Here is a 27,450-nt window from a genome sequence, read left to right on the forward strand (position 1 = left end):
CCCATGGACTCTAGCCCGTCAGGCTCCTCTGTCCATGGAATTCTCCGGGCAAGAATACTGGAGTGGATTGCCAACTCCTTCTCCAGGGGATCTTCCCAACCCAGGGATTGAGCCCTGGTCTCCTGCATTGCAGGCAGATTCTTTACTGCCTGAGCGACTATGTCATTTGATGGACATTAAGTTTTTCACAACCCTTTGAACATAAACTCAACAAAAATGAAAACATGTCATTTCTCTCAGGTGCACCTAGATCTCTAGGACAAATTCCTGGAAATAGAATTCCTGGACATATATTGGTTTATAATTTTGATAAGTAGAGCTTGACTGTCCTCTGCTGAAGCTATACAGATTTATGCTCCCAGCAATTTGTGAGTGACTGTTTCTCCATACCTTTCCCAATGTTATTAAACTTAATAGGCATTGAGAGATGAAAAATGGTATCTCAGGGCAGCTTTTAATTATCTTATGAGTAAGACTGTCTTCATATATTGCAGTCTATTTGGATTTCTCTTACTGTAGGCTTCCTGGTCATAGTTTTTCCCTAATTTTCTATTGAATTGAAGTTTAATTTCTTACTTATTTATAAAATTTATATATAACATGCAATTTTAAACTTTACTATTTGATTATCTTTGACTTACTATTAAGGAGTTTGTAATCACTGTAGGGTCTGTAGGTCTTTTTATAAAATAAAATTATAAAATCAAATAAAACAGGATCAGAATACCTCATAAGACAATGTGTTGTTACTGAATTATTGTTAGGTGAAGACCCTTGTAAGTATAATCCAGGACACTCAGGTGACTAGAACCTTGCCATTTACCCCAGGAGCTCCATTCCATGTCTCCATTCTGATCTCAATAGCCTTCCTTCTTCCAAAAGTATCCATTATCCTGCGTTTTATAGTAATCACTCTCTTGTGTTTCTTTGTAGTTTTTCATCTGTGAGCAATCCTAGATACTACAGTTTTGTCCATTCAAAAATTATGTGTTTAAGGGGCTTTCAATCTTCAGGACTTCAGTCTATTTTTTGTTTTATTTACAATATTTTGGATGAAAAATCTATGCCTTTGATGTGTAGTTTCCCCCAGTGTGGATTTGGTTTTTGATGCAGTTCACCATACTCCCCTATCTGTTTTTCCTGCAAATTGGCAGCTGAAGCCAGATGCTTTATCAGACTTAGGGGAAATTCCTCTGAAAAGACCATAGGTGGTGCTGTGTTCCTTCATCAGCAGGTACACATATCTGGTTTTCATTTTTTTTGTGATATTAGCAGTGCTTCATGCCCAATGTGTAGATCAAGTCATTTATTGGGGGTTGAAAAATAGTGATATTCTAATTCAATAATGTATTTTTCATTTATTAGTTGGAATATCTTTTATAACAATGCTATCTGTATAGCCAATAACCAACAGTGCAATTTTATATGGGAAATATAGGATGAATATTTGATTCTTTCTCTTAAAAGTCTTCACACAGTGAATAGATTCTCTATCACAATCTAAAGTAGAAGAAGAAGCAGTGATAGACTTTATTTTATTGGGCTCCAAAATCACTGCGGACAGTGACTGTAGCCATGAAATTAAAAAACACTTGCTCCTTGGAAGGAAAGCTATGACAAACCTGGACAGTGTATTAAAAAGTAGAGACATCACTTTACTGCCAAAGGACTGTATAGTCAAAGCTATTTCCAGTAGTCATATATGAATGTGAGAGCTGGGCCATAGAAAAGACTGAATGCCTTTTCTATGAAAGAATTGATGCTTTCAAATTGAGGTGCTGGAGAAGACTCTTGAGAGTCCCTTGGTCTGCAAGGAGATCAAACCAGTCAATCCTAAAGGAATTAACTCTGAATATTCATTGGCAGGACTGATGCTGAAGTTGAAACTCAGATACTCTGGCCACCTGATGGGAAGAGCCGACTCATTGGAAAAGACCCTAATGTTGCGAATGATTGAGGGCAGAAAAAGAAGAGGGGCACAGAGAATTAGATGGTTAGAGAGCATCGCTGACTCAACGGACATGAGTTTGAGCAAACTCTGGGAGACAGTGAAGTACAGGGAAGCCTGGTGTGCTGCGGTCCATGGATCTGCAAAGGGTTGGGCGTGACTTAGAGATGAATAACACAATCCAAAACTGGTCAATAAGTTTTTAAAACCTATGGGTCAAAACATATTGAGTTTCAATCAGTTTCATTTATGCCTTGTAAATCAAAGAGTATCCTATTTCTGTTAGAAGAAACCCTATCACTGAATCATCTTGCATGACTCCTTGCTATCTGGTATGAAAATATATTCCAGATTTACCTTATACGTTTTTCTGCCTCAGGCATGAAATAAATCATTTTACCCCAGAAGTCCTTGTTTCTCTTGGTGAGACATTATATTTTAAGACCATAATCTGAGTACAAGAATAGTTACTTACAGTTGAATTGGTCATTGTTTCTAGGTCTCTTAAATGGACAGAGCTAGGAAAAGTGTATACACAGACACACACACACATCAAAACACCTCACACATTCACACTGATACTTCCAATTCAAAGTCAAGGATTGCAGGATGTTTCCCTTAACCTTTTAGATGTAGGTTTTTTTCTCTTGTTAGTTTGATTTTCTAATGCCACTCCCTTCTGGCCTATAAAGTCTCTGCTGAAAAGTCAGCTTGTTGGAGTTTCCATGTATATTGTTGTTGCTGTTCAGTAGCTCAGTAATGTCTGACTCTTGGCAACCTGGTAGACTGCAGCACACTCCAGGCTTCCCTGTCCTTCACCATCTCTTGGAGCTTGTTCAAACTCATGTCCATTAAGTTGGTGGTGCCATCCAACCATCTCATCCTCTGTTGTTGTCCCTTTCCCCTCCTGCTTTCAATCTTTCCCAGAATCAAGATCTTTTCTAATGAGTCGGCCCTATGCATCAGGTGGCCAAAGTACTGGAGCTTCAGCTTCAGCATCAGTTCTTCCAAAGCGTATTTAGGATTGATTTCCTTTAAGATTGACTGGTTTGATCTTGCTTTCCAAGGGACTCTCAAGAGTCTTCTCCAACAGCACAGTTCAAAAGCATCAATTCTTCAGTGCTCAGCTTTCTTTATGGTCCAACTCTCACATCCATACATGACTACTGGAAAAACCATAGCTTTGACTATACAGAACTTTGTCAGCAAAGTAATGTTTCTGCTTTTTAATACACTGTCTAGGTTTGTCATAGCTTTTCTTCCAAGGAGCAAGCGACTTTTAATTTCATGGTTACAGTCACCATCTGCAGTGATTTTAGAGCCCCCAAAATAGTCTGTCACTGTTTCCACTGTTTTCCCACCTATTTGCCATGAATTGATGGGACCAGATGCCATGATCTTAGTTTTTGGAATGTTGAGTTTTATACCAGCTTTTCCACTCTCCTCTTTCACTTTCATCAAGAGGCTCTTTAGCTCCTCATCACTGTCTGCCATAAGGGTGGTGTCATCTGCATATCTGAGGTTATTGATATTTCTCCCGGCAGTCTTGATTGCAGCTTGTGCTTCATCCAGCCTGGCATTTCTCTTTATGTACTCTGCATGTAAGTTAAATAAGCAGGGTGACAATATAGAGCCTTAACATACTCCTTTCCCAATTTGGAACCAGTCATTTTCCCATGTCCAGTTTTAACTGTTGATTCTTGACCTGCATACAGGTTTTGCAGGAGGCAGGTCAGGTGGTCTGGTATTCCCATCTTTTTTAAGAATTTTCTACAAATTTGTTGTGATCCACACAATCAAAGGGTTTACCATAGTCAATGATGCAGAAGTAGATGTTTTTCTGGAATCATCTTGCTTTTTTTATGATTCAATGGATGTTGGCAATTTGATCTCTGGTTCCTCTGCCTTTTCTAAATCCAGTTTGTACATCTAGAAGTTCTCAGTTCATGTACTATTGAAGCCTAGCTTGGAGGATTTTGAGAATGATCTTGCTAGCATTTTTAAAAAATTCTTTTTTCTCTTCTCCTTGATTGATTTCCATTACTCTGTCTTCCAGTTCACTGATCTATTCCTCTTTATCATCTAACCTAGTGTTGATTCCCTGCAGTGTACTTTTTATTTCAGTTACTTTTTTCTTCAAACCCATCTGGCTCTTCTTTGTGTTTCTTAACTCTTTGTTAAGCTTCTCACTGTGTTCAGCAAGTCGTCTCCTGAGCATCTTTATGGTCATGACCTTGAATGCTTTATTGGTTAGACTGCTTATCTCCAGTTTGCTTAGTCCTTCTTCTGGGGTTTTGTTTTGTTTCTTCATCTGGAACATATTCCTTTGTCTTCTTAGAGAAATATATAAGAATGTCTCCTCATTTTGCCAAATTTTATGTGCTTTTTTCCTATGTATTAGATAGGTTGGTTATGTTTACTGATCTTGGAGAAGTGGTTTTATGTAGGAGACTTCCTAGGGGATCCAGCAGCACACTCCACTATATGCCCTAGGAGTGCCAGCTCTTGGGCTGAGTGAGCCCTTCTGCTGTGATTAGGCTGACTAATGTGGGTGCACTGGTAGGTGGGGCTGGGTCCTGTTATGTCTGATTGTGTGGCCCAAGATATCCCAGGCTGGTCCTGGCCTTCTACGGGGTAGGCTGGGTCCTACATAATCTGGGGGGTGGGGTAGTACCAGGGCTGGCCCACTGGTGCGCAGGGTTGGGCCCTTCTGCTGTGATTGGGCTGACTAATGTGGGTACACTGGTAGGTGGGGCTGAGTCCTGTTATATCTGATTGTGTGGCCCAAGATATCCCAGGCTGGTACTGGCCTTCTATGGGGTAGGCTGGGTCCTACATAATCTGGGGGTGGGGTAGTACCAGGGCTGGCCCACTGGTGTGCAGGGTTGGGCCCTGTGTGGCTGGCCACAGAGCCTGGGGTTCTGGGATTGGAGCTTACCTGCTGGAAGATGGGCCAGAACCTGGGGCATCTGGCTGGGGGCCTGAGTGGACTGGCACTGATGCTGGCCCACTGATCAGAAGGGCTTGGTCTTGGATGGCTGGGGAGGTCCAGGACTGCTTCTGGGCTGCTGGTGAACAGGTAGGCCCCCAGCACTCACAGGCTAGAGGGAGGACTCCAGTATGGAACTTGCTAGAACCTGTGTTCTAGCTGTGTCCCACCAGCATCTATGTCCCCAAGGGGAGTCCTGGTTGCCTCCTGTCTCTCCAGGAGGGTATCCAAGAACAGCAAGTCAGTCTGGCTGAGTGCTGTTTCAAGCTACTGCCTCTGTGCTGATTCTTAGAGTGTGAGATCTGTGTGCAGTTTAAGAATGGAGTCTCTGTTTCCCACAGACCTCTGGCTCTCCCAAACAGAAGTCCCCCTGGCCTTCCAAGCTAGATGTTCTGGGAATCATCTTCCTGGTGCAGGACCTCCTAGCCAGGAAGCCTGATTGAGGCTTGGACCCCTCCCTCGGGAAGAACCCTTCATATTTTGGTTATCCTCTTGTGGATTGCCTTCCCAGGGGCGTGGGTCTTGACTATACTCCATTTCATCTCTGTTACCTGACTCACTGTGTTTCTTCTTTATATCTTTAGTTGTGGAAATTTTCTTAAAAATAGATTTCTAAAATAATTTTTTCAAAGATTTACTTATTTATTTTTTGGCTGTGATGAGTCTTCCTTGCTGCATGCAAGCTTTTTCTAGTTGCGGGGGATGGGGTTTACTCACTAGTTGCAGTGCATGGGGGCTTCTCATTACAGCGGTTTCTCTTCTAGCAGAGCACAGGCTCTAGGGTATGCAGGTGCGTAGTTGCAGCGCATAGTCTCAGTAGTTGCAACTTGTGGGGCTCTAGAGCGCAGGCTCGGTAATTCTGGTGCCGCGGTATGTGGGATCTTCCAAGACCCAAGGATTGAACAGGGTGTCCCTTCCATTGCAAGGCGGATTCTTATCCACTGGACCACCAGGGAAGCCCCGACCATCTCTTCTGTTAGTTTCCATGTCATTCTCAACGATAGTTCCTCTGTACATAGTTGCGATGTTTGCGTGCCTGCGGGTTGAGCTCAGGGTCCTCTCTCTGCCATCTTGGCCATCTCCTCTGCTCCATCCTCTCAGGTCTTGCCTTTAGAATTTGTTAGGCAGAAAAAAAATCTGTTTGGCAACATCAGAGCTGTGTTTAGTGTAAGGCTAATTTTTTCCTCCAGTACTGAGACAAGAGCATTCTGAGTTTTCTACCCCATACTCTATGAATTATCAGGTTTCTCAGCCTGACTGGTGGGCCTGGGTGCTATTTCTGGCCCTGTGTGATTGCCACGTACTCTTCTTCTGATCCCTTTTGGCGGTTCTTTCCTCAGCCTCAGATGGTTATCTCACACACCTGCTCTGATTATTGCTTTGCTGAATTCTCAAGCATAACCCTGTCTGTAGGTCTCTGGAATTTTTGCTCTGTGACTCTCTCGTCTCTAGTACTCTGCTTACCTCAGGCTTTTGGACTCTCAGCTCTCTTTTTTTCTCCCGAGTACAAAATGTGGGTTCTACCTGGGCTCCCACTCTCTGCGCTGAGGCTAGAAATTCTCAGGAAGCTGGGTTAACCAGAAGGCTTACGTTGTTTGTTTCCCATCAATCAGGGATTATTGTCCTTTATTGCCTGATGCTCAGCGTCTTGAAAATCCCTGTTTCATATGTTCTACATTTTGTTTCAGGTGGGAGGATACCTGGTTCCTTTATTTTGCCTCTGGAAGTGGAATTCCTTATCCTGTATGTGTTCGATTGTTCCATTCATATCAGTATCTCCTCTGTGTGAGGCTCTATGTTGAAGAGAAAGCTCACAGAGCTATGTCACCCACTTCAGATCTTACTGGAAGCCCTCATCCTTGCCCTCATCCACTGTTTTTATTTATTTATTTGGCTGTGGCAGGTCTTAGCTGAGGCATGTGGGGTCTAGTTCCCTGAGTAGGGATTGAAACTGGGCCCCGTATATCAGGAATGTGAAGTCTTAGCCACTGGACCACCAGGGAAGTCCCGCCTCACCTACTATTGTACTGGATAAAACACCTCCCTGTTTCAGTGTGGCCACACTTTCCAGTAAATATCAATTGGATACTTTGATTTTCCCCTCCTCTCAGGTTTGGCTGCTTCTCTCTGCTTCCTCTAGTACAGAAGCTGAAACCATGGAGCTCTTCGGGCTATTGGTGATTTGTCACCATCCACTTGTATTTTGGGATTTAAGGAGATACCTCGTCACCTAGTTTTGCTGTAAATGTTGTCTGTGGGATTTTTGACTTTATAATTTCGTTGTTCTGCCTGTTTTTACATAGAGATTTGGATTTAGATTTTATACTGCTGCTATTATCATTTTCCCAGAACCCTGCCGAAATCCCTCAAGAGAAATTTATGTTTTTATCATGTCATGTACTTCTTTGAGACCACTGTTTTTCACTAATAGTTCACCAATGTTTTCTTCTCCTACATAATTTAAATTCTTCTGCAAATTCTACCCCCGCCCCAAGAAGGTATGGTTGCCTGCTCTTTTTTCTCCTTTTCTGCCCCCTCCTCTTTTCTGTTTCATTTCCTCCAAGAATATGTCCCATCCAGTCACAACTTTTTTGCCTGTTTCTTAACTTTTCATTTCCATCAATTTATTCTACGGACAAGTTTCACCATCATTCTTCCAGCTATTTTGTGCTGCCAGTGCAGCTTTTCCAAAGGCTTGTGGGGAAATCAGAAAAGGGAGTACTTCTTCAATGCCTACCACAGATTAAAAAAAAAAAAGCCAATAGAATTTAACAAGTACAGTTATAGGAACAGAAGAATCAAACCAGTGGAACAAAAGGGAAAACTCAGACAGGTGTGCATATATGTATATGGGGACATAATATGGTGACTTGCTACATGACAGCGCTGATATAACCACCCAATAGAGAAAGCACATCTCTACTGCAGATGATGTTGGAGAAACTAGTTCACTACATGGAGAAAAAAGAACAATCAACCTTTACATGCTACCACATACAAATGTATGTTCCAGGTGGATGAATAAACTTAATGTGAACTATGACATAATGAAAACATTTTTAAATGTGGGAAAATATCTTTGTCACTTAGGAGTGTGGAAGGTTTTCTTTAATAGGATTCCCCAAAAGCAAATCATTCAACAAAATATAACTGCTGTATTTATTGCATCAAGATGAGAATATCTGTTAAATAGAGGACATCAAAGACAAATTAATCCAGATGACATTTTGGGAAAAGAGAATTACAGTGTTTAACACAACACAAAACTAATATCTAGATTCTACAAGGGATTTGTAGATTTATAAGAAGAAGGCAGAGTGAAAACAAATGACAGAAAAACCAGCAAAGCATATGGAAAAGCAATTTATAGAAGAGGAAAACAAATATGTGTGGAGGTACTCAAATTCATTAGTTATCAGAGAAGTGCAATTTACAGCAATGGTGAGGTACCTCATAGAATGCTGGTATACTGATGACAATCTAATGATTGGTTACCAGCCTAGAACTGGCATGATGGGCACATGAAAGGGCACACTAATAGAATGGATATGGTAGCAAAGATAGAGACCATATATTGTCCAATAATATAGACTCCCACTTCCCAAGATTAATCCAACTTGTCAGCAACAGAGATCACCACCGAGTCCTTGGTTTGGCATTATTTGTTGAGACCAGCTGGCTACTTGGTGCCCAGTTGGTTGACAACATCAGGCCCTTTCCATTGGAAACGCTAATGCTTCATTGTCATAGGAATGAATAGTCCAGGTATGAGTTTGCCTTTCCTGTCTGTCGGCTTCAGCTACAACATTTGGGGTTATGTACTGCGTGTTCCACAGGCATGGGATCTCATATAGCATAGCATTTGAAAAAGGGACTCACTCTGCAGTTATGGAGGTGCAGGAGTGGCTCCAGTATAATGGAATCTACTGGTTGTATAATATTTTGCACCATCCAGGGATGGTTTTCTGAAAAGACATTCTTAAAGGTGCAGTTGAAGTGCTGGCTTGGAGAAAACACTCTGAGAGAATTGAATATTACCCTTCAGTACACAGCATATTCATGTCAATTCAGAGACTTGTGTATGATGCTCTGTTCCTAATAGAAAGAGTAGATGGATCTGGGAATCAAGGGCTGTAAATAGGAGTGGCCCCACTGACCACCACTCTGAATGGCCTCATTAGAGGATTTTGTGCTTCTGGCCCTGTAAATCTGGACTCTTCAGTGTTATAGGTTCTGGTCCCCAATAAAGCAGATTCTTGCCCGGTGATACAGCAAGTGTCTCATTGAATTACAAACTGCTGCAAGGGCACGTTGGACTTCTCATGTCCAGGGGCCAGCAAGTAAAGGGAGCAGTTACCCTGGTGAAGGTAATTGACTAATCAGAAGGAGGAGGTCAGGCTACTTTTACATAATGGTACCAGGGAAGAATATGTACTGAACTCGCTAGATTCAGTTTGGGGCTTCCGGGTATTCCCTGACCCCACGATAAATTAACAGGCATGTGCAGCATCCCTGACCTGAGGAAGAGTATGACTATGAAAGGCTCAGGCACTTCAGGGAAGTAAGTTCCACAACCAGCTAAATTATGAAGAAGTGATCTCTGAGGGTGAAGCAATGGACATTAGAAGAGGGAGAGGATGAGTCGCAGCCCTGAGATCAACTTCAGCTACAGTGACAGGGCCTGTAGGGCACTCCTCTAACCTGCTGCTTGTTAGTTCCCCTCAGTAAGAGAGGTCCATGGGAACCATGGAAACACTGCTCCCCAAAACTATCTAGAAAAGTAAATGCGTGCATCTCAAGGGCTGTACTGCGGCAGTCGTGAGACTGTGCCTCATGGCTCTCCAACTGGAAGGGGCATAAGTGACCAACAGCCCCAGCTACTGCACTATGAAATATATCACTGAGTTGTGCTGAGGCCACTCTTTCCACAGGCTTTTCCCAGAAGTCACTGCGTGTGGCAAGAATACTGAGGTAGATTCATTCCTGGGAGACACAAGACTCCTCTAGTGGCTGACTTTGGTTTGAGGACTCTAATTACTTTGCTGAGCTTTCCTTAAACAAGGACAGCCTTGGGCACGGCAACCTAGGACAATTCCACTCCAGCTTCTCTCAGACTTGCCCTGTGATTTGACAGCTCTCCCAGCTGTACACATTTCCTTTCCTATTCTCATGCTGGCATTTCTCCTAATGCAGTCTTTGCACAGTTAACCTCATCTCATCTCAGTCTCATCTCCTCTTGTGGTCTGCTTCTGAATCAACTTGGGATTTGCCCCTGCTCCCAATAGGATGGTGATGGCCCCTGAGCAGAGGGGAAGCACTGCCTCACACCTGGTTCTGGCCCTACTCCCTCCATCTCCTGCCCTACCTCCTACCAAGGTGATAGCTGGCAGCACACCCTGAGGAGAGATGTGACTCCTGCTCACATCAAATCTAGCTGATGTGACTCTTGTTCACATCAAATCTCCTGTTCACATCAAGGACAGGGAAGCCTCGTGTGCATGGGGTCACAAAGAGTTGGGCACAACATAGCGACTGAACAACACCACACAGATTGCATAGGAATGCCCCCAAAGAATACCCCTTCAAGGATACCCCTGCAATTGGCGACTGTTTCACCTAAATTCATAGAGACAGAAAAAGTTAAGCAAAATGAAAAGACAGGGGAACTGATCTCAATTGAATGAGCAAGAGAAACCGCTGAAAAAATAATGAAACGGAAATAAACAATTTATAAGATAAAGAAATCAAAGCACTAGTAATAAGAAAGCTAACTGAATTATGGCAAAGAACAGATGGAAACAGTGAGAATTTTAATAAGGAACTAGAAAATATAAAAAGGAATGAATTAGGACTGAAGAATACAATAGCTGAAGTGAAAAGCACACTAGAAAGAAGGAATAGCTGACTACGTGATAGCGAAGAACACACAAGTGATTTGGAAATCTTCCAAACCTGGTTGGAAATCATCCAACCAGAATAGCAAACAACAACAACAACAAACAAACAAATAAAAATAGCTATTTTAGAGGTCTCTAGGATAACATCACGTATACCAACACTTGCATTGTAGAGGTCCTAGAAGGAAAAGAGAGAGAAGGGGGTCAAAAATGTGTTGGAGGAAATTATCGCTGTAAACTTCTCCAATTCAAAGAAGGAAACAGCTATCCAGGTATCATAGGAAGCACAGAGGGTCCCAAACAAGATGAATCCAAACAGAACCATACCAATAAAGTCATAATTAGAAGGGCAAAAGTTGGAGAGAAATCTAAAGGCAGCAAGAGAAAAACAGAGTCATGTAAGAGGGAATCCCCAGAAGGCTATCACAGCTGATTTCTATGCAGAAACTTCACAAGTAGAAGGAAGTGGCATGATATAGTCAAAGTGCTGAAAGGGAAAAATCTGCAACCTAGGATACCCTACCCAGGAAGATTATCATGAGAATGGAAGGAGAGACAATTTCTCAGACAAGCCCAAAGGAAAACAGTTCATCAGTCTTAAATCTACCCTAAAATAAATGTTAAAGAGTCTTCACTAAGTGGAAAAGAAGTAAGAAGTAGTAGGAAAGGGGAAAATCTCAGTAGAAAAGGGTAATACTTAGTTAGGGTTGAGGCTCAACCACTTAAAAGAGCCAGTGTGAAAATCAAAAGACAAAAAATTGTTAAGGTAACTATAACTACAATAAGCAGTTAAGGGATAAACACAAAGATGTAAAATATGACATCAAAAACACAAAATGGGGAGGGGAGTAAAAAGGTAGAGCCTACAGAATGTGTTTGAACTTAATAACTATAGTTAAAGCAAACAGATATAGGCCAGCATATATGAACCCTATGGTAATTACAAATTAAAAATGTGTAATAGACACAGAGAAACTTAAAGGAGAGAAACACAAGTATACTACTAAAGAAAATCATCAAGCCACAAGGGAAGAAACAAACAAATGAAAAAGACATAAAGCATAGAACTACAAAAACAATCAGAAACTGCTGAGGTCCTTTAATGGACCAGAACCTGGTGGTCCGAAGTCGACGATAAGAAAGTAGAGGAGAGAGAAAGAGGCTGATATTCCTTGGTTTACGCAGAAAACCAATAGAGTCCTGACACGGGGCTTGCTCTGTTCACGAAGGCCTCAGGCACCCTCTCGATGGGGTGAAGGTGCTGAGCACCTTCTCGAGAGGGTCTTAGAAGCCTGGGCAGGAAAGTGAACCCAGAGGGCCTCTGCGCTCCAAAGAAATAGCCTGAGAGAGAGAGAAAGAGAAAGCAAGACACGGGGACCAAAGCTCTGATGGAGCAAAGGTATTTTAATCAACATGGTGTGGGCATATATACTGTCTTACAAGGTAGTTATTCTTCAGCTAAGATAAAGATTAAAATTCCAGACTTACAAAACATAGGTGATCCATATCAAAGAGAGAATTGTAAAGAATCATTTTTACCGTATGGCTCATAAGAAGGAAGAGGGTACTTATCACCATATTGAAAAACTAACGAAGGAAATGCCTGGATTCCTCAGCCCCGGGAGAGGCTTGCCTCTCCTCTTAATTCCTGAATGTTCAGGAATTAATAAGGAACAGAGGATTCCTGACAGATCCAAAACAGCACACAGGAAGCCTCCTGTTAAATGCTTCCTGACAATTCCCCCTATTTTATTATATTTGTAAAATGAAATTTGATTTGTTTCCAGTTGTAGGCACTATGATTAAATGAATCAAGAGTAACACAAAATTGAAGTAATCTGGGAGCAAGTCCAGCCATGGGACCTTCTTCCCAGGGTCATTGGAGATTTACTGGTAACCACAAAGGTTTTGACTGTGTTGATCACAATAAGCTGTGGAAAATTCTAAAAGAGATGGGAATACCAGATCACCTAACCTGCCTCTTGAGAAATCTGTATGCAGGCCAGGAAGCAACAGTTAGAACTGGACATGGAACAACAGATTGGTTCCAAATAGGAAAAGGAGTACGTCAAGGCTGTATATTGTCACCCTGCTTAACTTCTATGCAGAGTACATCATGAGAAACGCTGGACTGGAAGAGACACAAGCTGAAATCAAGATTGCCGGGAGAAATATCAATAACCTCAGATATGCAGATGACACCACGCTTATGGCAGAAAGTGAAGAAGAACTAAAAAGCCTCTTGATGAAAGTAAAAGAGGAGAGTGAAAAAGTTAGCTTAAAGCTCAACATTCAGAAAACGAAGATCATGGCATCCAGTCCCATCACTTCATGGGAAATAGATGGGGAAACAGGGGAAACAGTGTCAGACTTTATTTTTTGGGGCTGCAAAATCACTGCAGATGGTGATTGCCACCATGAAATTAAAAGACGCTTACTCCTTGGAAGAAAAGTTATGACCAACCTAGATAGCATATTCAAAAGCAGAGACATTACTTTGCCGAATAAGGTCCGTCTAGTCAAGGCTATGGTTTTTCCAGTGGTCATGTATGGATGTGAGAATTGGACTGTGAAGAAGGCTGAGCACCGAAGAATTGATGCTTTTGAACTGTGGTATTGGAGAAGATTCTTGAGAGTCCCTTGGACTGCAAGAAAATCCAACCAGTCCATTCTGAAGGAGATCAGCCCTGGGATTTCTTTGGAAGGAATGATGCTCAAGCTGAAGCTCCAGTACTTTGGCCACCTCATGCGAAGAGTTGACTCATTGGAGAAGACTCTGATGCTGGGAGGGATTGGGGGCAGGAGGAGAAGGGGACGACTGAGGATGATATGGCTGGATGGCATCACTGACTCGATGGATGCAACTCTGAGTGAACTCCGGGAGCTGGTGATGGACAGAGAGGCATGGCATGCTGCGATTCATGGGGTCGCAAAGAGTCGGACACAACTGACTGACTGAACAGAACTGAACTGAACTGAACTGAACAAATTACATCAAGATCGAAGAATCAAAAGGGAATCGTTTCTTAAAGAGAGAGAGGAATTAAGACATGTATATAGTTTACAATTAATACAAGTTACAGAACGTAAAGTCTTATTAAATGGTAAATTTCCTATGGCTATAACAAAAGGAAGTGGGACATAGGCCTGTATAAAATATGACTGATTGTAGAAATAGTTACTATGACCATGACTGGTCCCTGTAAAATGTCCGGTCCAAGTTCCAAGTTTTTCGGTGCTCACAGCAAGTTTCCAAATGTCCCATTGTTCAGGCCCACTCTGTTTATTGAGGATGCTCCTAGGATGAGGTGGGGCTAATACACCGTCAAGCCACCCAAGAAGTCCTTTGTCGTAGTAATGTTCCATCATAGTGTCAGTGACTTTCCATATCACACACAATGTTGTTAATATCATCTGAGCAGTCAGATAACCACATACCATGGGGTCCCCAATCAACAATTGTATGATTAGCCACAAACATTAATTTTCTTGATTTGGTTTGACATTTGTCCCAATGAACAGGAGTATATGTAAAGTTTTTATAAGTAAACCTTTTGCATAATGTTCTTTGTTCTTTCCCTAACTCTTTCCCTAAAGTCTCAGTAGTATAAACATGGTTCACAGACAAAGAAAGGGCAGTAAATGGTCTAAGCAACGTCCGAAAGTCCTTTTTGGGAGGCAGGGTGAAAGCCCAAGTTTGTCGGCTGACATTTATGCTCAATTCTGCTGGCCCATGCACAAGGGAAGGACTTCATAGCCTAAAGAAATGTTAGTTTTCCGTGGAGTCATTGGTTGATAAGATCAGTCTTTTCTTTGTCCATTCTATGACCTACAATAGAGGGGGTTGGGTATTAGTCAGAGCTCGAGCGGGGTGCGAGGGTGGGTACAGGTCAAAAGACTGAGCATTGCCAGGAGAATGTATTCGGGACTCTGAGGAATTCCTTGTTGAGAGGCCAAATTTTCAGCTCGATTAGTGAGGGTTTTTATTTGCCCCCAAGTGGGGAGATCATAGGGGTGATGCTGCCGAGGGCGGTGCTTCCTGGAGATCTTTAGAGCTGCCATGGCCCATATTGAAATTTCTTCCTCCTGGGGTCCTTGTTGTTCCATCTGCATTTTGAAGGCCGGGGGCCCCCTTGGGTCGAATCTTCCGAAGAGGAAGCCATGTGAGTTTGTTGGATCCATCTGGGGAAATACAAGCATACTCCCTTCCCTGTAAGATTAGTTTCCCAGATTTCCATTGTTTCGTTAACCTGTCTTGGTACCAAATGGGCAGAGGAAGAGAAGTGTCCTTCAGTTCCTTGAAATGCCTTTCTGCTCTCGGTAAGATATCTCCCTGTGGTAAATTCAAAAAATTTAAAACAAATAAAGCTATATTAACAATAGTTATAGGTTTAGAAAATATCTTATGTTGGAATCTAGTAGAGTCTGCTTTAGATAAGGGAGATAGTAGTGTTCCTGTGTATTCCCCCTTTTAAAATTTTTTTATTTGCAACTTTAGTGTGTGATGTGCTCGTTCGACTAAGCCTTGTGCCTGTGGATTATAAGGAATACCTGTAATATGTTTAATAGAAAAAGATTGTAAAAATTGCTTAAAGTGTCTAGAAATATAGGCAGGGCCATTGTCTGTTTTTATAGAACTAGGAGTTCCCATTACAGCAAAACAAGCTAATAAGTGAGTTATAACATATTGTGTAGCCTCACCATGAAGAGGTGTGGCCCAAATAAAAGAATTAGTGTCAATACAGACATGCAAGAAAGAAGATGGAGAGGGTTCAGGGCAATGAGTTACATCCATTTGCCATAGTTCATTAGGTTGCAAACCACGAGGATTAATACCTTGTGCGATGGGTCGAAGATGTAGGGATCTACAAGTAGAGCAATTACTAATAATTTCTTTAGCCTGGCAGTATGGGATTTTCCATAGCTGGTGTAGGGAGCCAGCATTGTTATGGAACAGAGCATGCTGTTCCTCTGGAGTAGCAAAGGAAATCAGTTTATCAGCTTGCTCATTACCATAAGTCATTGGGCCAGGAAGACAAGAATGTGCTGGAATATATGTAACATAAAAGGGAGAATTGTGGTTTCTAACAACAGATTGTAGTTCTGAAAAGAGTTGTTGAATAATAGGTTGATTGGAGTTTATGGTGGAGGTTTCTATATTTTTTAATACAAAAACAGAATATATAGAGTCAGAGACTCTATTAATGGGGTGAAAGTGAAAGTGAAGTCGCTCAGTCGTGTCCGACTCTTTGTGACCCCACGGACTGTAGCCTGTCAGGCTCCTCCGTCCATGGGATTTTCCAGGCAAGAGTGCTGGAGTGGATTGCCATTTCCTTCTCCAGGGGACCTTCCCGACCCAGGAATCGAACCCGAGTCTCCCGCATTGCAGGCGGACGCTTTACCATGGGAGCCATTAATGGGGTGAGGATGTAGGCAAATAACTTGAATAAGAGCGTATAATTCATTTTGTTGAGCAGAATGAAATTTAGTATAAAAGACTTTATATTCCTTAAGAGACCAGAATGAAGCTATGGTGTTTTTAGTCCCATCTATATAAAAAACCTCAGCCTGTGGTATAGGCTGTGAGCTGATAATTCGAGAAATAATAAATTCAGTATTTTTGAAGAAATTCCACAGCTTACCAGAGGATAATGAAATGAAATTTCTCCAAAATATTCCAGAAAAGCTATTTGGAAATCGGTAGAAGTTTGTAAAGCATTCTCAAATTGAGATTTATTGATAAGTATTACAATTTTATGAGGATATGAGCCAATTAGAGTTTTAGTCCTATTTCTTCCATTGATAATGATTAGAGCAATTAAATCAAGGTAGGTGTAAGTGACTTTATTCCCCTAAAATGGGTATAGATCCATTCTTTTGGGTGTTCTTACTGGGCAATAAGTCCTGTGGGAGAATGAGGAGAGGGGAGTATAAACAATTCCAGAGGTAAATCTAGTTTGATGCAGGTAAGAAATTGTTTTTGTAATTTATTTTGCACCAAATAGAGTTCCTCTTATGTCTCTTGAGAAAGTGAACAAGGGCTATTTAAATCAAGACCTCCTTTTAAAGTATTAAATAAGTTATTCAGTTGATAATTAGCAATGCCTAAAGAAGGGCTTCCCTCCTGGCTCAGAGGTTAAATCGTCTGCCTCCAATGCAGGAGATAGATCCCTGGGTTGGGAAGATCCCCTGGAAAAGGAAATGGTAACCCACTCCAGTATTCTTGCCTGGAGAATCCCATGGATGGAGAAGCCTGGTAGGCTACAGTCCATGGGGTCGCAAAGAGTCAGATATGACTGAGCGACTTCACTTTCAAAGAAGGTCTAATCCAGTTAATATCACCTAAGAGCTTTGAAAATCATTTAAGGTTGATAATTTATCAGTACGGATCTGAGTGAGTTGGGGAGTAATACATTGTCTGTTAACAACAAACCCCAAGTAATGGTAAGGTGTAGAGGCTTGAATTTTTTCAGGGGCAATGATTAATCCAGAGTTTTTTAAGCATAGTTGAGCTATATCAAACATGTGTTGAGTTTCTAAGATAGATGGAGCCGAAAACAATGTATCAACCATATAGTGAATAACAAGAAAGTTAAGAAATTGCTTTCTCACAGGCTCAAGGGCTTTGGCTACATGATACTGACACACGGTGGGAGAATTCATCATCCCTTGTGGCAGTACAGTACATTGGTACTGTTTATGAGGTCCAATATGATTAGGATAAAGGAGAGAGAAAGTGAATCTCTTGGTTAAAGGGTGTAAAGGTATATCAAAAAAGCAATCTTGTAAATCAATAATAATAATAATAATATGCCAATTTTGAGGAATAGTGGTAGGCGATGGGATTCCTGGTTGTAATGTACCCATAGGTTTCATAGATGCATTAACTTTTCTAAGGTCTGTTCAGTTCAGTTCAGTTGCTCAGTCGTGTCTGACTCTTTGCAACCCCAGGGACTGCAGCCTGCCAGGCCTCCCTGTCCATCACCAGCTCCTGGAGTTCACTCAAACTCATGTCCATTGAGTCAGTGATACCATCCAACCATCTTATCCTCTGTCATCCCCTTCTCCTCCAGCCCTCAATCTTTCCCAGCATCAGGGTCTTTTCAAATGAGTCAGCTCTGCGTACCAGGTGTCCAATGTATTGGAGTTTCAGCTTCAGCATCAGTCCTTCTAATGAATATTCAGGACTGATTTCCTTTAGGATGGACTGGTTGGATCTCCTTGCAGTCCAAGGGACTCTCAAGAGTCTTCTCCAACACCACACTTCAAAAGCATCAATTCACTGGCACTCAGCTTTCTTTATAGTCCAGCTCTCACATCCATACGTGACTACTGGAAAAACCATAGCTTTGACTAGACGGACCTTTGTAGGCAAAGTAATGTCTCTGCTTTTTAAGATGCTGTCTAGGTTGGTGATAGCTTTTCTTCCAAGGAGCAAACTTCTTTTAATTTCATGGCTGCTGTCACCATCTGCAGTGATTTTGGAGCCCCCCAAAATAAAGTCTGCCCCTGTTTCCACTGTTCCTCCATCTATTTGCCATGAATTGATGGGACCAGATGCCATGATCTTTAATAAAATATCTAGGAATAAACTTAACCAAGGAGGTGAAAGATCTATACTCTGAAAACTATAAAACACTGAAGAAGGAAATCAAAGATAATAAGAAGAAATAGAAAGGTATCCTGTGCTCCTGGAATGGAAGAATTAATATTGTGAAAATGTCCATACTACACAAAACAATCTACAGATTTAATATGATCTCTATCAAAAGAAGAAAGTTTTCATAGAACTAGAACAAATAATCCTAAAATTTATATGAAACCACAAAAAACCCTGAATTGTCAAAGCAATTTTGAGAAAAAAGGACAAAGCTGGTGGTATCATACTACCTTATTTCAGACTATACTACGAAGCTACATTAATCAAAACAGCATGGTACTGGCACAAAAACAGATTAAATGGAATAGAATAGAGAGCTCAGAAATCAGCCTACACATCCATGCTCAATTGATCTACAATAACAGAGGCAAGAATATAAGAAGGAGAAAAGATAGTCTCCTCAATAAGTCATGCTTGGAAAACTGGACAGCTACACATGAAAGAATGTAATTAGAACATTTCTTCACACTACATACAAAAATAAACTCAAAGTGCATTAAAAATCCAAATGTAAAACCTGAAACCACAAAACTCCTGGAAGAAAACATAGGCAGAATGCTCTTTGACATAAATTGTAGCAATATTATTCTGGATCTGTCTCCTAAGGTAAAAGAAATAAAAGCAAAAATAAATAAATGGGACCAATCAGACTCAAAAGCTTTTGCATAGCAAAGGAAACTACCAAGAAAAAAAAAAGACAACATACTAAACGGGGGGAAATATTTGCAAATATTATGATCTATAAGGGGTTAATATCCAAAATATATGAACAGTTTCTACAACTCAATACCAAAAACCAAATACCATATAAATGGTGTTTATAAAATGGCCAGAATACCTGAATAGGCAGTTTTCCGAAGAGGATATACAGATTTTTAACAGGCAAAGATGCTAAATATCATTAATTATTAAGGCAATGCATATCAAAACCACATCTATCACTTCATGCCCATCAGAATGGCTAACATCGGAAAGTCTACAAATAACAAATGTTGGCAAGGATGTGGGAAAAAAGGGAATCCAAGCAAACTGCTAGTGGGAATAAGAATTGGTACAGCCATTGTGGAAAATAGTATGGCAGTTCCTCATAAATACAAATAGAACTATCATACAATCCAGCAAGTTCACTCCTGGGTATATATATCTAAAAAACCCTAAAACACTAACTCAAAGAGATACATGCATCTCGATACTCATAGCAGCATTATTTACAATAGCTAAGATATAGAAGTAACACATATCCATCAATAGAAGAATTGATAAAGAAGATGTGATGTATCTATATGTGCGTATATATATTATATATGATGTATAATATATATAGTATTATTGCATTGTGTACATATACATATACACAATGTAATATTACTCATCTATTAAAAAGAAGGAAATTCTGCCACATTTGCAGTAATGTGAATGGGACCATCAGGGGCGGCAGCAGAGAGGAGCAACCCCCCATCCAAGGAACGGCGGGTGCATGGCGCAGGAGGGCCGAGAGGAGCTACTCCACGTTCAAGGTCAGTAGGGGTGACTAGTCCAAGGTAAGGAGCAGCGGCTACACTTTACTGGAGCAGCCATGAAGAGATACCTCACATCCAAGGTAAGAGAAACTCAAGATGGTAGCTGTTGCAAGAGGGCATCAGATGGCAGACACACTGAAACCATAATCACAGAAAACTAGCCAATCTGATCATATGGACCACAGCCTTGTTTAACTCAATGAAACTAAGCCATGCTGTGTGGGGAGACCCAAGAGGGATGGGTCATGGTGGAGAGGTCTGACAGAATGTGATCCACTGGAGAAAGGAATGGCAAACCACTTCAGTATTCTTGCCTTGAGAACCCCGTGAACAGTATGAAAAGGCAAAATGATAGGATACTGAAAGGATACTCCCCAGGTCAGTAGGTGCCCAATATGCTACTGAAGATCAGCTCCAGAAAGAATGAAGGGGTGGAGCCAAAGCAAAAACAATACCCAGTTGTGGATGTGACTGGTGATAGAAGCAAGATCCGATGCTGTAAAGAGCAATATTGCATAGGAACCTGGAATGTCATGTTCATGAATCAAGGCAAATGGGAAGTGGTCAAACAAGAGATGGCAAGAGTGAACGTCAACATTCTAGGAATCAGTGAACTAAAATGGACTGGAATGGGTGAATTTAACTCGGATGACCATTATATCTACTACTGTGGGCAGGAATCCCTCAGAAGAAATGGAGTAGCCATCATGGTCAACAAAAGAGTCCGAAATGCAGTACTTAGATGCAGTCTCAAAATCAACAGAATGGTCTCTGTTTGTTTCCAAGGGAAACCATTCAATATCACAGTAATCTAAGTCTATGCCCCAACCAGTAATGCTGAAGAAGCTGAAGTTGAATGGTTCTATGAAGACCTACAAGACCTTTTAGAACTAACACCCAAAAAAGATGTCCTTTTCATTATAGGGGACTGGAATGCAAAAGTAGGAAGTCAAGAAACACCTGGAGTAACAGGTAAATTTGGCCTTGGAATGCGGAATGAAGCAGGGCAAAGACTAATAGAGTTTTGCCAAGAAAATGCACTGGTCATAGCAAACACCCTCTTCCAACAACACAAAAGAAGACTCTACGCATGGACATCACCAGATGGTCAACACCGAAATCAGATTGATTATATTCTTTGCAGCCAAAGATGGAGAAGCTCTATACAGTCAGCAAAAACAAGACCGGGAGCTGACTATGGCTCAGATCATGAACTCCTTATTGCCAAATTCAGACTCAAATTGAAGAAAGTAGGGAAAACCACTAGACCATTCAGGTATGACCTAAATCAAATCCCTTATGATTATACAGTGGAAGTGAGAAATAGATTTAAGGGTCTAGATCTGATAGATAGAGTGCCTGATGAACTATGGAATGAGGTTCTTGACATTGTACAGGAGACTGGGATCAAGACCATCCCCATGGAAAAGAAATGCAAAAAGGGAAAATGGCTGTCTGAGGAGGCCTTACAAATAGCTGTGAAAAGAAGAGAAGTGAAAAGCAAATGAGAAAAGGAAATACATAAGCATCTAAATGCAGAGTTCCAAAGAATAGCAAGGAGAGATAAGAAAGCCTTCCTCAGCGATCAATGCAAAGAAATAGAGGAAAAGAACAGAATGGGAAAGACTAGAGATCCCTTCAAGAAAATTAGAGATACCAAGGGAACATTTCATGCAAAGATGGGCTCAATAAAGGACAAAAATGGTATAGACTTAACAGAAGCAGAAGATATTAAGAAGAGGTGGCAAGAATACACAGAAGAACTGTACAAAAAAGATCTTCATGACCCAGATAATCACGATGGTGTAATCACTCATCTAGAGCCAGACATCCTGGAATGTGAAGTCAAGTGGGCCTTAGAAAGCATCACTATGAACAAAGCTAGTGGAGGTGATGGAATTCCAGTTGAGCTATTTCAAATCCTGAAAGATGATGCTGTGAAAGTGCTGCACTCAATATGCCAGCACATTTGGAAAACTCAGCAGTGGCCACAGGACTGGAAAAGGTCAGTTTTCATTCCAATCCCAAAGAAAGGCAATGCCAAAGAATGCTCAAACTACTGCACACTTGCACTCATCTCACATGCTAGTAAAGTAATGCTCAAAATTCTCCAAGCCAGGCTTCAGCAATATGTGAACCGTGAATTTCCAGATGTTCAAGCTGGTTTTAGAAAAGGCAGAGGAACCAGAGATCAAACTGCCAACAACCGCTGGATCATCAAAAAAGCAAGAGAGTTCCAAAAAAAAAACACATCTATTTCTGCTTTGTTGACTATGCCAAAGCCTTTGACTGTGTGGTTCACAATAAACTCTGGAAAATTCTGAAAGGGATGGGAATATCAGCCCACCTGACCTGCCTCTTGAGAAACCTGTATGCAAGTCAGGAAGCAACAGTTAGAACTGGACATGGAACAACAGACTGGTTCCAAATAGAGAAAGGAGTACGTCAAGGCTGTATACTGTCACCCTGTTTATTTAACTTCTATGCAGAGTACATCATGAGAAAAGCTGGACTGGAAGAAACACAAGCTGAAATCAAGATTGCCGGGAGAAATATCAATAACCTCAGATAAGCAGATGACACCACCCTTATGGCAGAAAGTGAAGAGGAACTAAAGAGCCTCTTGATGAAAGTGAAAGAGGAGAGTGAAAAAGTTGGCTTAAAGCTCAACATTCAGAAAACTAAGATCATGGCATCTGGTCCCATCACTTCATGGCAAATAGATGGGGAAACAATGGAAACAGTGTCAGACTTTATTTCTGGGGGCTGCAAAATCACTGCAGATGGTGACTACAGCCATGAAATTAAAAGACACTTACTCCTTGGAAGGAAAGTTATGACCATCTTAGACAGCATATTCAAAAGCAGAGACATTACTTTGCCAACAAAGGTCTGTCTAGTCAAGGCTATGGTTTTTCCAGTGGTCATGTATGGATGTGAGAATTAGACTACAAAGAAAGCTGAGTGCTGAAGAATTGATGCTTTTGAACTGTGGTGTTGGAGAAGACTCTTGTGAGTCTCTTGGACTTCAAGGAGATCCAACCAGTCCATCCTAAAGCAAATCAGTGCTTTGTGTTCATTGGAAGGAATGGTGCTGAGGCTGAAACTCCAACACTTTGGGCCACCTCATGCGAAGAGTTGACTCATTTGAAAAGACCCTGATGCTGGGAGGGATTGAGGGCAGGATGAGAAGGGGATGGCAGAGGATGAGATGGCTGGATGGCATCAGGACTCGATGGACATGAGTTTGGATCAACTCTGGGAGTTGGTGATGGACAGGGAGGCCTGGCATGCTGCAATTCATGGGGTCGCAAAGAGTCAGACACGACTGAGTGACTGAACTGAATGGACCTAGAGAATCTTATGCTTAGTGTAATGTCAGAGAAAGACAAATACTGTATGATATTGTTTATATGTGGAATCTGAAAAAATAAAACAAATGAATGTATATAACAAAACAGACTCACAGATATAGAGAACAAAGTAGTGGTTACCAGCGAGGTGGTGGAAGGGAGGAGGGGCAAGATAGGGGTAGGGTACTAAGAGGTACAGGATTTTCAGGTGGCGCTAGTGATAAAGAATCTGCCTGCTAAGGCAGGAGACATGTGGTTCAATCTTTGAGTTAGGAAGATTCCCTGGAGGAGGGGACGGCAGCCCACTCCAGTATTCTTATCTGGAGAAGACCATGGAATAGGGTCACAAAGAGTTGGACATGACTGAAGCAATTTAGCATGCATGTACATTAAAAGGTAGAAATTACTATGTATAAAATTGATAAGCAACAAGGATATATTGTACCACAGAGGGAAATATATCTATTATTTGTAATAACTTTAAATGGAGTATAATCTATATAAATGTTGTACACCTGAAACTAAAGTAATATTGTAAATCAATTATACTTCACTTTAAAAAAGAATATTAAAAAAAATAGAATGAGTCCCTGATTTCTGACTTGGATGGTGGGTGCCTGGTGACTGTCAGGCACGAGATGAGGGAGACCAGGGATTTCCATTTAAAAAGAGAAGTTGTAAAAAGGGCAGATTGTGGGGTGTGTGGAAAGACAAAAGGAAGGGAAGGCCGAGAAAGAGAAGTCGTAAAAAGAGGGCAGATTATGGGGTATGTGGAAGGACAAAAGGAACGGAAGGCAGAGAAGTCTCAGGTAAGGAGGATACTTCCACCTGGTACAGGTTTCTGTTGCAGATGAATTTGCCCTTCCACACTGGAGGCTTAGTGTTGGTTCTCCAAACCTTAAGAGTAGCTCCAACTGCAAAAACATATTCTCAGGAAAACATATGGATGGAGATCAGAGAGCAGCAGCTTACTGCGAGGTTTCCATCTTAGTCAGCTTGGGCTGCTACACGAAATACTGCCCACTGGTGGTTTCTTCAACAGAAACTTGCTGCTCACAGTTCTGGAGGCTGGGAAGCCCAAGATCAAGGTACAGACTGGATTCCTGGCGAGGCCCCTCGTGGAGGTTTCTAAACTGCTGCCTTCTTGCTGCGTCCTCACATGGCCTTTCCTTGTGTGTGCTTGTGGAGACAGGGAACTCTCTGTCTTCCTCTCCTTATAAGGATCCCATCCTCGTGATCTTATCTAAAGCTGATGACTTCTGAAAGGTCCTGCCTCCAAATACCATCACATTGGGCTTAGGGCTTCAACAGATGAGTTTTGGTGATGGGGGAGTTTGTGGCACAGATATCCAGTCCATAGCAGTTTCTTTCAGTCAGAATGGGAAGTGTTCACTCTCAAGGCCACAGTCTTTATAAAGGTCCTGTGTCACATGGACTCTTGGCATGCATGGCTCCAAGATGTCCCCAATTCCTTACAGGAAGAAGAAATTAAGCATTGACTTACAGAGCTTAATGGGGTTTCCCTGGTGGGTCAGTGATAATGAATCCGCCTGTCAATGCAGGAGACACAGTTTCAATCCTTGGGTGGGGAAGATGCCCTGGAGAAGGAAATGGCAACCCTTTCCAGTATTCTGGAAATCCCGTGGACAGAGGAGCCTAGTGGGCTACAGTCCAAGGGGTTGCAAAAGAATCAGACACAACTTAGGGACTAAATAACAACAAATAGAACTTAACAGCAAAGCCCCTTTGAGCAACCTGCCAGGATCAGGCTGGTTCCACTGACTTTTGTGGGCTTATTGCAGATCCTGTTCTCTAGCCTGGAAGAGTGGCGTCTGTGGCACAGCTGATTTATGGAGAACGATTATTTCCCCTTGTATCCCTGCCCTTATTCCCCACCCCTTCTTTTATCTGCAAGTAAATTTAAAAAGGGGGGAAATTACATGTGTGAATAGAGTAATTTCCAGAATAAACCCAGGAGCACATTCTTGGTAGCTATATAAGGTTTTGTCAACAGGAGCATGTTTGACTAGTATGGCTGTGTGGAGAACAAAAACCATTATCTCCAGAAACACGAGGCTAGAAGCAATTTTCTTGGAAATGCAGAATAGTTTAAATTATTGCCATGGGAAACAGAGATTTTACTCTGGCATGAACTCACTGATTTTTAGTAACAAAAATGTTTTTCAAGATTTGATGTTGACAATGTCACTCCTCAGTGTGTGCCAAGGGTTAGGCTGTGGATTCTTTCTCAGTCTGCAGCAGTGAACTGCCTCTGTCCAGCGATCTGCTCTCCAGTCATGGAAAACCAACACACCAGCCTGTTTCAGCTTCAGAAAAGTGGTGAAAGGAATTGTCAAGGTTGATAAGCTATCACTCTGTGTATTGGTTTTGCCCTGCTAATAGCTAAATGCTTTAACAAGTTTATCAGTCCCACTGGTCTGACACATATGTTAAAAACAGGAACTGGGGTTCCAACGGCTCCAAAGAAAACAGGACACGTATTGTTGGCTTGAATATTTCCTTCTTGCAGTAAATCGGAGTTCAAAGAAACTACAGAATTAAGAGGTAGGCTTTTCATGTGTAATTACACTCAACAAACATTTATTGTTTAAAAATTCCTTTAATGTTTCCTTCTTGACACAGTGAATCTTTTACAACAGAGGTAGCTCAGATCCAAACACCAAACTATTTCCAATTGAGGTTATCAGAGGTTATCTGTAGGGCCAACAAGTGGGGGAAAACTAGGCTCTTCTTTGATTTTCTTCCCTTTACTCCCTTTTCTTTGCACTAGCTTCAAGCATCCAAAGAACAGCCTTGTAAAATAAAAAGAACATGGATTCAGAGTTTCTACCCATCCTGTTAGCTTATTGCAGGCAGATTCTTTACCGTCTGAGCTATCTTGGAAACTCCAAGAATACTGGAGTGGGTAGCCATTCCCTTCTCCAGGGTGTCCTCCCAACCCAGGGTTTGAACCCAGGTTTCCTGCATCATTGGCAGATTCTGTACCATCTGAGCCACGAGGGAAGCCCCATTTGAGGCTACACCAATCCACATTTCCTAAGGTCTCATCACTGAGCAACAATTACCCAGGCTTCATAATCCACTGGATTGACCAAGTCTGGCTTACATTATAGTGTAGGAAGTAAGAACTCTCTTACAGGAGGCCAAAACTCCTCGAAAGGAGACAAAATAGACCTGGATGCATATGTGACTGTCATTCAGTCATTCAGTGCATTCAGACCCAACCACTGCATAAGGATAAAGAACTCTGGGACCATCTCTACTCAGATATCTGTATTGAGGTTCTCAAGGATTGTTTGGCTGGTTGGAGAAGACCTGAGATTGGATGGTGAAGACATCTTCAGGAATTTTAAACAGAATTAATGTCAGAGAGGGTCAAAGAGTAGGGACGTTCCTTAGGTGATAGGTAGGAGAAGCTGTGGATAAGTGGCATCCAGGGAAAAGGTACTGATGGAAGCTGTGGCTTCAGCATCTAGGGTCTCCTGAAGCCCATCCTTGAGCCCCTAAGGGTCTGTGGCGTTCAGGATAGGAGCTGTCGCTGTGGCAGCTACCTGCACAGACAGAAAGTTAGTGTGGTACAGGCCAGAGAAGGCAGACATGGGAGCAGACAGAAGGGAAGGCAGTCCTGCTCTGAACATGAGAGGGAAGGCTGGAAGAATCTGGGGATGTTCCTGGTAGAGCAGCTCAGATGACAGGAGGCCTCCTTGGAAAGACTCTACAAGGACATCAGGCTGTGATCCTAAAAAGACCCCAGGTACCAGAGGCTGACTGCTGGCCTCTGCACCCATTTCAACAATTCTCACACAGGGCTGAGAATTTCCTTCTTAACTGTTCACTGGCAAGTATGAAGATTTCATTCATCTGAAAACAGTAACGACTTAACGTTTATCATCAGGGAATCCATGCCATCTACAGTACAAGTGTTCTATTGTTCTCTTCTTAGCCTTGGTGGAAAGAGGGAATCACTTCTTTGGCTTTCAGAGACTTCTGTCTTCACAATGGGCCTGAGATCAGCACTGCAGAGAGGAGCAGAGGCTCTGGGCAGCCTGGGGACTTGCCCTG

General features: G+C 41.8%; 1 protein-coding gene across 1 annotated transcript in view; it reads left to right on the top strand.

Annotated features, from left to right (window-relative positions):
• Positions 4,762–27,450, top strand: part of A4GNT (alpha-1,4-N-acetylglucosaminyltransferase) — a 35,560-nt gene continuing 12,871 nt past the window's right edge. Inside the window, exon 1 of the mRNA XM_018049971.1 lies at positions 4,762–5,027. Coding sequence (XP_017905460.1) covers positions 4,983–5,027 — 45 coding nt within the window. The 5' untranslated portion in view covers positions 4,762–4,982. The remainder of the gene's footprint in view (positions 5,028–27,450) is intronic.

Source organism: Capra hircus, chromosome 1 (assembly GCF_001704415.2).
Source record: "Capra hircus breed San Clemente chromosome 1, ASM170441v1, whole genome shotgun sequence".
NCBI lineage: Eukaryota > Metazoa > Chordata > Mammalia > Artiodactyla > Bovidae > Capra > Capra hircus.